The sequence below is a fragment of the Peromyscus californicus genome, unplaced genomic scaffold (genome assembly GCF_007827085.1).
Source record: "Peromyscus californicus insignis strain IS unplaced genomic scaffold, ASM782708v3 Scaffold_4__1_contigs__length_199733344, whole genome shotgun sequence".
Lineage (NCBI taxonomy): Eukaryota > Metazoa > Chordata > Mammalia > Rodentia > Cricetidae > Peromyscus > Peromyscus californicus.
In genome coordinates this window covers 117,503,570-117,513,532 of record NW_026294562.1, presented here as the reverse complement: position 1 = coordinate 117,513,532, position 9,963 = coordinate 117,503,570, and the positions used below count along the sequence as shown (strand labels likewise).

The 9,963-nt window shown below is 49.8% G+C and overlaps 1 protein-coding gene across 7 annotated transcripts in view; it reads right to left on the bottom strand.

Moving 5' to 3' along the window:
• Positions 1 to 335: 335 nt before the first annotated feature.
• Arnt2 (aryl hydrocarbon receptor nuclear translocator 2) overlaps positions 336 to 9,963 on the bottom strand; it is a 161,912-nt gene continuing 152,284 nt past the window's right edge. For 5 of the 7 annotated variants that reach the window (XM_052713842.1, XM_052713846.1, XM_052713844.1 and 2 more), the window contains 2 exons: positions 5,101 to 5,237; positions 336 to 3,257 (listed from right to left, as the gene is read on the bottom strand). In XM_052713842.1, coding sequence (XP_052569802.1) covers positions 3,159 to 3,257; positions 5,101 to 5,237 — 236 coding nt within the window. In that variant the 3' untranslated portion in view covers positions 336 to 3,158. Of the gene's footprint in view, positions 3,258 to 5,068; positions 5,238 to 9,963 lie in introns of all 7 variants that reach the window. The other 2 variants (XM_052713841.1, XM_052713843.1) reach the window with 1 other exon arrangement.

Below are 9,963 nucleotides of genomic sequence, written 5' to 3'. Positions count from 1 at the left end.
CCTGCCTCAACTTGATATGCCATGCTTTGTTGACTCCCATGGGAGGCCTTATCCTTTCTGCAGAGTGGATGGGGAGAGGGGTAGAAAGGAAGTGGAGGGAGGGATTGGGAGGAGAGGAGGGAGTGGAAACTGTGGTTGGTATGTAAAACAAATAAAAAAAATTAATAAAAAAGAATCATTTGTTTCCTTTCATGTCCTAAGTAGCTAGAACTTGCCAAGTGTGGCTCTTTAGCATGTCTGTACTGTATACCCTTGATTGGCTGGAGGTGGCTTATCCCAGACTCCCAGAGGCAGGTGCCTCAAGTTGATCAATCATCAAGCTGGTCCCGAAGCACTCACTGTTCAGAGCAAAGTCATTTTTTATTGTAATGAAAATTGAAAAGGCAGTTACATTAGTTATACATATACCCAGTGACTTAATACCTGTTAGTCATACAGAACGTTCAAGAAATACAAATGATTTACCCACGGCACAGTTCACATCCATAAGAAGAAAGGCTAAAAGAGAGATGAGTAAGTGCTTGCTGTCCATGGAAGCCTGCTTGTGAACTTTTTCTTGAAGGAAATAGATGGTTAGACAAAGCACACTGTGCACCCTGCATGGCCTGTGAACAGCTCCACTTTGCTATGGCCAGTACCCACAAGGCTTTGCAGGCTGCCTGAAAAAACCCAGCTCAGGGCACAAGACATGGCATGTCACACGTGGAAATATGGCCATGCCCTGTGAGCTACCTCTTCAAAGCTGTCCCAGACTCATGGAGGAAGAGGGCAGCTAGGGAGTTGCTGACTCCTCAGTCCATGGAATACGACCATGTTCCTCGGTGTATATTTATTTCTGAGATTAGTCTCATTATGTTGCCCAGGTAGGTCTGGGTCTTGAACTCCTGAGCTCACGACCTTTCCTGTTTCAGTTTCCCCAGTGGTGGCACTTGAGGTGAGCATCAGCTTGATAGGGTAGGGGATGGTGGACTGGCAAGTTAGGGCACAGAAAGCCATGGCCACATACCAAGAGGGTGGCAATTTTGCCTTGTTACTGTTGGTTAGCAAATGATTTGTTCTTGCTTGTGTGATAGGCCATAGCTGTCACAAAGCAGATGAGCTCCCATATAGGGGAGTGACATGTAACCTGTGTCACATACCCAAGAAAAGTCCCAATTTCCCTCCAAAGGCAGTAAAAAGCCAAACCCACAGCTCCCACACCTCTTAATTCACAGGTTAAAGGTCATGTCTGTTTTCCTCACTGAAAAGCATCCTTTTCTCTTGAAGCTAGCTTTGGGCCTTTTTCTCTTTTGTGACTTATGCTCACCACCTGAGGCCAGCTCCCAACTGCTGGGGACAGAAGGTGTACCACGCAGCACGCACAGGAGACCTATTTGGGTCTGAGGAGACCTATTCTGAGGCTGGCATGAACCTCAGACTGTGCTACTACTCTCCACGGGAGGGTTCAAAGCTGTTTGAGGACCTCTGGGGCCAGGGTTTGTCAGGGACAGGGATCACCACCGGTTTTCTGCTGAGCTAAGTAGCGATTGCCGGCGAGTCCTGTAAAAACACTGGTACTCCCTGGATGGCAGGCAAGGCTGAGCCTCGGAATGCAGTGGTACTGTCGTAGGCCTTTAACCCACATGCTCATTCTGCCCTCATGGATTCCAGAACCTATTACACTCCCAGCTATACTCCCTGCATCCCAGTAGTCAGGCAGCAAGGCAGGGCTGTTGTGAGAGCTTGCACCTCCACATTCAAACAAGGGGTTCCTGAAAGAGCGCTGAAGGACCCCAGGGCCTGCCTAAGGTAGCTCTGTGGCTTCTCCCACACTTGGGCATTAATGGGCTGATCCACGGCGGTGAGATACCGGTGATGAGGCTGGATAAAGTGAAGGGTGGCAGAGAGCACTCACCACAGCACATGGGATGTGGGAGGAGCAGAGGGACTTGAAAATGGGGTGGAGTCTGACGCTCTGTCAAATCTGACTGACACAGGGACTCTGGTGTCAGAAGTTTCTAGAAGTTAGCTCATAGTTCTACCTTAAGACCACTGTAAGAGCGTGGCCAGAGCTGAGTCCCTGGCCTCCAAGGCCAGGCTGTGTCCATTCTGAGATACTCCTGTCTCTCCTGCCTGCTGAGGACAGAGGCTGAGGGGGTGCAAAGCATCCTTCTTTACCCAGAATGTGGCACCATCTTTCTAGGTTACTGAGCAGAATGTGTCTGGGATCCTGAGAGGTGGGGCATCATAACCTCATACAGAGGGCCAGATGTGACTTCCTGAAGGTGCTGGACAGGAAACAGCTCAGCTCTGCTACAGAGCAGGGAGGATGCAGTGACCTTCATGGAATCAGGACCCTGCCCCTCAGGCTAGAGTAAGAGAAGAGTGTTCGCATAGGTCACACGGAGGAAAGGCTAGAAACTTTTAAGATGTGGAGGCTGTCTGTAAAAGGGTCAGCGGACCCAAGAACTGGCTTACAACATGAGCAGCTCCCCAGCCCTGACTCCTGGGGACAGTGCTATAGGGTTGGCTGTCAGCCTAGCTCCCAGGCCTCCTGGCACGCTCCCCTTTGAAATGCAGCTGAATTGGGGACAGCATCTCACTCTCACGGGCCACACACACCAACACGCCACAGTACATCTACCAACCCACAACTTGGATTCTCACGGTATAAAGCACACCTGGCCCCAGGCCATCAAGGACAGCGAGCGGTGGGAGTCTCAAGTCTCTATGCTCCCAGCTCCAGCACAGGAACGCAGAGGTTACTGCCTCTTAGTCTGACCCGAAGCCCCCAGGCAGCAGCTGTGAAAAAACAGAAAGAAACCCAGCCTCTGCACCAGGCAGACCTGCTGGTGCTGCCAGCCACTGTGGGTGTCAAGCAAACACTTGATGGGTGCAAATTGTCCATTAAGAGATTATTCACAATGGAATATAAGGACCCTGGAGGCCCCCTTCCGAGCACACAGATAAAGTACAATAAATACAAAGACCCCAAACCCAAGAAGCTAGGCCTGTGGGTTAGAGCCAGGTGATGCCATGTCTGGGGAGATGGGGAGTAAGGGGGGCTTCTGGGGTTTCTGCAGCAGGGCAAGCTGGGTGAGGGGGGCCCCTTTGAACATGGGCATCTATGCCATGACAAGAATAGCGCCTGGGCAGTAGGAGCCTGGCTTTGCCTGAAGCTACTCAGAAAATGGAGGGAACATGCCCAGGTCAGCAAAGTCCTCGATGTTATAGTTGCCAGTCCCCTGCGTCGGGTCCCCCGGCATGGGCAGCATGTCCTGGAGAGGAGAAGAACAGTGGTCAGTGGCCTCACCCACAGCCTGCCCTTGTCCCGGAGTCCAGCCTGCCACTGATCCCCTTGGCCATCTCTCTAGTGAGCAAGTGTTCCTTTGCATAGATAGCTTGGTGCACAGGGCTGCTCTTCAGGGGTCCTCAATACCTGAGTGCCTTGGGAGCTGCTCTCCTGGGGTGTGGTCATGCTGAAGGTAAACACCACCAGGTTACAGCCCTTTTCTGAAGCTAAGCCCACAGGTGGAAAGAGCCCAGCTGGGCAAGCAAGGCCTTGATTACAGCAGTAATCAAAACTGAACAGCCATGTGACTTCCAACCAAGCAGGAGCCTGAGCAGGTGTGGCCTGGGTGCAGTGGTCTGTCAGGGTGGGTGGTGCTATCCCTGAGTGGAAGGTTAGTTACTTTATCTAGTCCTAGTTTGCTAGGAAGTAGAGTACCTGTTCTAAAAATACTGGGGGAGTTTCAGTTCCTTAGGACAAAAGTTCCATCATGCTTTGTCCAATTCCCAGTCCATGTGATAAAAGTGGGAAAAGAATTTTGTGGCCAAATGTGCTTGGGAAACAAGGCACGCTTTCCTATCTCCTAGACATCCATTCCTCAATGGCTCTGATAAATTCTGCAAAAAAGAGACTGAATAATTTGCTTTCATTGGTGTTTCACAAAATTATTTGACCAAGAATTCTTTTTGGCAGGGTGAACTTAAAGAAGCACTGTTAGGAAATTGTGCCTTTCAGGGTCGCTCTATGAGATGAACAATGGGTGAGGGCTGGTCCTTACAGTGGGGAGGAGGGAAGTCAAAGGCACTTCCCTGTATGAAGAAGGGAATACAACTCTGTGGACCCCTAAGTGACACCTGGATCTAGACAAGGGTCTGTAAAAATTATACTTGACCAGGTGGGAGTGAACTCTGTGTGTGTGTATGTGTGTGTGTGTGTGTGTGTGTGTGTGTGTGTGTGTGTGTGTGTGTGTGTGAATGGGACATTGAGCCTTGAGCAGGAAGAGTGTGGCCTGAGCTTATACCTTGGCTCTTGCCTGGAGCCTTGCTGCACAGGGCGGGCAGCATTCTGGGGGCTCCCCAGAGGAGTCTGAGCTGCTAGGAGACTGGGTGGGCAGGCCCAGCTCCAGCTGAGGGGAGTCAAGGGCTCACACCTGCACTTACAGCTTTCCAGGAAAACCTGGGAGGCTGAGCCCTGTATGATAAGCAGGCCCATGTCCTTGTCATCAGCACCGTGAGGCTGGTCTGTGCTAGGAATTGAGAACAGCAAGGCAGGTCTCTAGTAGTGGAGGTGTGGAAGTAGCCTGGGAGCCTCAGCCAACAGGCAACCAGGCCTGGAGAGCTGAGCAGTGCTCCAGCTGCCATGGGCTGAGAGTCTGGGGAAGGGAGTCCTTCCTCCTGGTTGTCATAGTGGAAAGGAGATAGGCTGAGGCAGTCAAGCCCCTAGGGACCTACAGCTCTTGGAGGTTGTGCATACTGCCATGATGAGCATTGAGGTTCTCTAGCCCTTAAAGGGGCACGGACCCTGCTCCAGAGTTCCTACTGTCTTTGTCTGCATATATCCCTCCTGGGCAACTTTGGGGTGCGGCTCAGGATGCAGCCTCCCCTGTGTGGGTGCAGCTGAAAGGCTGAAGGCCCATCTGCCTCTTCCATGTACCTGTAGGCTTTGACTGGGCAGGGCAGGACTTTCTACTTGTGGGCTCCCCATATTGCAGGCTGGGCGGGATCTCTTGCTGGCTACCGGGTAGGGCAGGCAGAGGTGCAGAGAGGGGCATAAGGAAGCAGAGAAGGCGCAGGTACCTACACCTACGAGAAGGCGCTGCTCGCTGGATTTACCTGGAACACTTCAGTCTGGCCAGGCTGCTGGTGGGAGTGCTGCTCACCACTCTGCTGTCCGTGGTGCTGGCTCTGCCACTGAGACCAGACCTCCGAGGGCCGGCCCTGGAATTGCCCGCCACTCTGTCCACTCTCAGCTGAAACAGCCAATGGACACAACACTAGTTGTCACATCCTGTCACTTCCCCCATCCTGGTGCCACCCGAGGGCTCCACACTCCTGAAAGGCATGACCCACCCAAACAGGCTTTTTCCTGGCTCCCCCGATTCTCTGACAGAGAATAAGCTGAGCGGAGAAGAATCAAGGAAGGACTATGATTTCATAGTGAGTGCTCGCCCAGAAAAAAATAGTTTTGCTAGACTGTGCCTGTCAGGTGACTTGTTCTGCAGCCCTCAGAGCTGTCTACACCCCTGTGGCTGCTCATGGTGGCCTCAAAACAGAAAAGAGGAGGAATGAGAATTTTGCCTCAACTATTTTTGGGACTTAACTAAAAAGGATATGAGTGTGTGTGAGTGAGTGCATGTGTTTGTACACAGGTGTGTAACGTGCATGTAAAATACAAAAGACAAGCTCAGGTGCCACGCCTCATACTTGCAGCCGCCACCTCCTTTCCTCACAGCCTGAAGACAGGGCTTTCCTTTCCCTTCCAGTCTCTCCCCCACTGAGTCCATCATAGGGCCTTCCTCAGCCCCTGCTCCCTCAATGGCATATCTCAGCACAGCGCCTTTCCTCTAAGCTCATTGTCCCTACTGTGTTCTGAGTCCCAACGCCGTCCACTCCCAGATCCTTAGGGCTCTGGCATCACTCTCCTGGGACATTGCCTACAGATTGCTGAGAGTTCCTCGAATGTGGCTTCTACATGCTCCTCTAGCCTCATGTCTCTCTCTTCATATCTTCTAACCCTATTCCCTCATTCTCTTCACTTAGCAGGACTTGGCTGTCACATTCCACCACTGTCCTTGTCTTCATGCCCCTGCATCCCCCCTTTTTAAATAAATAGAATTTATTAACGTGTGCATGTACAGTGTGTGTGTGCAGATGCATGTGTGGAGGTCAGTGGGCAGCTCTTGGGAGTCAGTGCTCACCTTCCATAATGGTGTTGGCAATCATCAAACTCAGGTCATCAGGCTTGTACAGCGAATAATTCTACCCACAGGGTCATCTCCCTGGTCCCGCCACCTGTTCCCTTGACCGGCCCTGCTCCTGCATTTTCTTGGTTATCTCATGGTCCCAAGGCAATGTGATCCCAGGGTCTAGTCTCAGTTTTGCCTTCTCTGTTTTCCTGCAGCACCGGCACCACCTTTTACACGGTGCCCTTCACGTGATACTGACACCCAAAGTGGAGTAGCTAAGGCCAGGCTGTACCAGGCTGCTCTGAGATGGTGCTTGGAGTATAGATAGCTTCAGTTCTTGAAGAAGGGAGGTGAGGGAGCGGGGACTCAGGAAGGAGGGAAGGAGGAGAACAAGGAGGCAGGAGAAAGGAAGAGACAAAGGAAGAAGGGAAGGAAGGGAGGAGGAAGTGAGGAAGGGGGATAGAGAAGGGGAGGGAGAGAAAGTGGGGAGGAAGGGACCAGGGAAAGGGAGTGAGATGGAAGAATGTGGACATGCTGTATTAGTCCTTTGCTTCCGAAGCCTCCAGCTTACACATGATGTGTGAGGAAGTCTCCTCAGCTGTACCTCGGGGACAATCGGAGGTAGAGTGAAGAGAGGGAGGAGAGGACTGGAGAAGATTGGCTGATTAATCATACCCCGGGGCACATGGTTCTATTAATTACAGATAATATACTTCAAAATAATTTTTTTTTACCTTCTGAGACAGTAAATGCTGTTAAACATTTGCAGCAGGAAAAAAAATCAATTAATTATGCTGCTTTGGGAATGACACAGAACACTGAAGGATGGAAATGACAGTATTTTGAAGCATTGACAACGGTGTGCTGCATGTCAAGCTTGTCCTGGGTACATTATTTCAATTCATTTCCAGATCTAAGAGATGAGTCCATTATCCGTGTTTTTCAGATAAGGAAACTGAGGGCTCAAAGATATCAACAGATTTGTCCAGTTCATTTATTATTCAAACCTAGAGGTTGAATTCAGATCCTCCTGACATGGAAGCCTGCCTGCGTTCATCGATAAATACAGCTTAAATCTAAGACACTGGATAGTGATGGAGACAGAGACAGTCTGCTGAGAATGGCAAAGAGTTCAGAGGTCAGTACAGCTGAGCGCTCTTCTGAGGGGGACACAGGCTACCATGGGGCATAAGAATAGGTCCCACCTAAACCAGAGTCTTCCTGGAGGAAGAAAGTGTGACCTGAATGGGAAGGGAGACTAAAGAGGCCACTAGAGGTGTTTTTGTCTTTCCAGAGCTGGACTAGCAACTTCTTTACCTACAGAATGATCATGACCTTCAGTATGACCTCTCCTGGCTAAGGGAGCATTGTGGGCCCTTTGCCTAAACCCTACCAACCTGCACTGCAGATGGTCAGCAGGAGCTGCATGTAGCCTGTTCCCAAGGTCAACAAAGAACTCCTTTCTGGAATAACCCAGTGGTCTCCAACATTTTTGTTAGGTCATCGTTCCAAAAGTTGTGTGTACAGTTAAAAGCTATGAGCTGGGTTCCAGCCATACCGTCATCCATATCCAGCTGCCACTGTCCTGGATAGATGGGTCAGCTTCCTGCTAGGCCAGGTGTCTAGGGTAACAGCAGGCACTATACTTGCCATCTGTGGCAGCTGTGTGACCTTGCAGACCCTAGGGCAGTCTCTGGTCCTGAGGGACAGAGGCAAGGCTGCTATCTTGCATCTTTTTAGGTGAAGTTTAATGACATACTTCATTCTTGCTCACTATCATTTTTCCTGGGAGGCTGCAATGCCTAGAAACTGCCCCAAGATTCCTGTGAAGTCCTATGCAGCCGTTCAGTATGTTCAGCACTGTTGGGTTTAGCTTAATGGTTCTTGGTGAAGGGAACTGCTGGCACTTCTCATTCTCACAAACAGCAGGATACAGGCAGATAAACATACAGGGAGACTGATAAACATCCTTAGTAAGCAGACATCCCACCCCAATGGGGATTAGACCAACCCATCAGCAATGTAAAAGCTGAGAAATCCTGCTGGGTAAAGTGAATGCGTTCTGATGGAGCTAGCTGCTTCCTACCTACCCGACTGAGCGGATCAGACAAGGAGCACACACTTTTCAGCTCTCTGGCAGGGAGCTCACCTTTCAACATTGATTAATAGGGTGGGGTATGTCTATAACTCCTCAAAATTTGTAGATTAAAAATGCACATGGTTTAAATTTGGGGGCAAGATTAGGGGAGGAGAAGGGAGGGGCTTGCATCTCCCTCCCCTCTCTGTGCATTCTATTTCTCAGTGGAGGAAGCTTCTCTCTGTGCATCCTATTTCTCAGTGGAGGAAGCTTCTGATGTTTTTGGAATAATAAATTCCATTTCCAGCCTCCACTAGTCTTGGACAGGGTGGGGCATGCGGGGGGTGGTGGGGGAAGGGGAATTCCTGGTGCTTTCCAAGTGAAGCTTGCGTAGGGGGCACTGGTGTCTTTTGCTATGGCCTGATTTCATCTGTTTTCACCTGCTTGGGCTTGTGTCATTATGATTGAGTGGCTGGAACTACCTCAGCCTAAAATTGAAAAGCAGATGCTAAATGCAAGACATGGACATGCTGGTGCTTGCCAAGCCACTGTCTCTGGAAGCATGCTGCTGTGCAATCTAGGCCACATATAAGCAATGGTGGAGCAAGGGAGGGAGGGAATTCCCTGCTTGCTTCAGCATCTTCAAGTATACTCTTTGAGCAAGCTGTGGGTTTGGCTTCCTACATTTCTACAAGAAACAATATACATCAATGACCAGATCGAGACAGAGAGATTAACCAATGTGAGGATTCAGGTTGTACACTCCCTGACAGTTACCACTCGTCTTAGCTCTAAATCCAGCCTTCATTGCCCACCTTTGAGATACTGAACTGGTCCCAGTTTCTGCTGTGCATGTGGTTGCAGAGATGTACCAAGACTAGCTAACCTTTCCCTCATGCTGTACACAATGACTATGTTGAAGTTCTGGGCTACTGCCTAGTAGGTATGCACTATCAGAGTAAACACAGGTCACTGAATCCCAGCTTTCCGGTCTGTCTGTCTGTCTGTCTGTCTTTTCTTTATTCTCTCACTACCCTAGTCATGTTTCCAGGAATAAGCTGTGAAGGACTTGGCACTAATTGGGCCTATCAGTTGCCTAGCCAGAAGATCACACCTCAGGAAAGCTGATTCTTTTGGGGGTATGCTAAAGAGATGGGAGGAATAATTATCCCCTCAGTGAAATAATGTAATCACACCCTCTAGAAGCCCTGATGCAGTTGCTTATAGATATTTACTGTTAAGTCAGCCTAACTTTCTAAATTCGGACTCAAGAAGTGTAATCTGTCCTTTCTTCTTTGAATACCATCCAAATCCCTAAACATGCTTGAACCGATACTCCGAACTTTCTCATTCCTTCTCTTAAGACCTTGCTTGCAGACCTGCATTGCTGACCTTAACCAGAAGGCATGGATTTCTTCCTTCTCCATCTCCCTCCTCTTGAGAGGTGCCAGGATCTATAGTTTGCCTGCTTTGTTGTTTTTCTCTAAAATTCTAATAAGACGATTCTTAAGCTTCCTTCTCAGTCAGCTATTAGATAACTTTATAAAGGAGACTAAGAACCCACAAAAGGGGACTTAGATTCTCCGGTGACATGTGGTGACCACAGACTTTAAAGCCACTCCTCTGGGGACAAGATAGGTGACCATATTCCAGGATTCAGGCAAGCTCATTCTGGTGGCCAGACCCCAGTGGTTACCCTGTGGCTTAGATTCC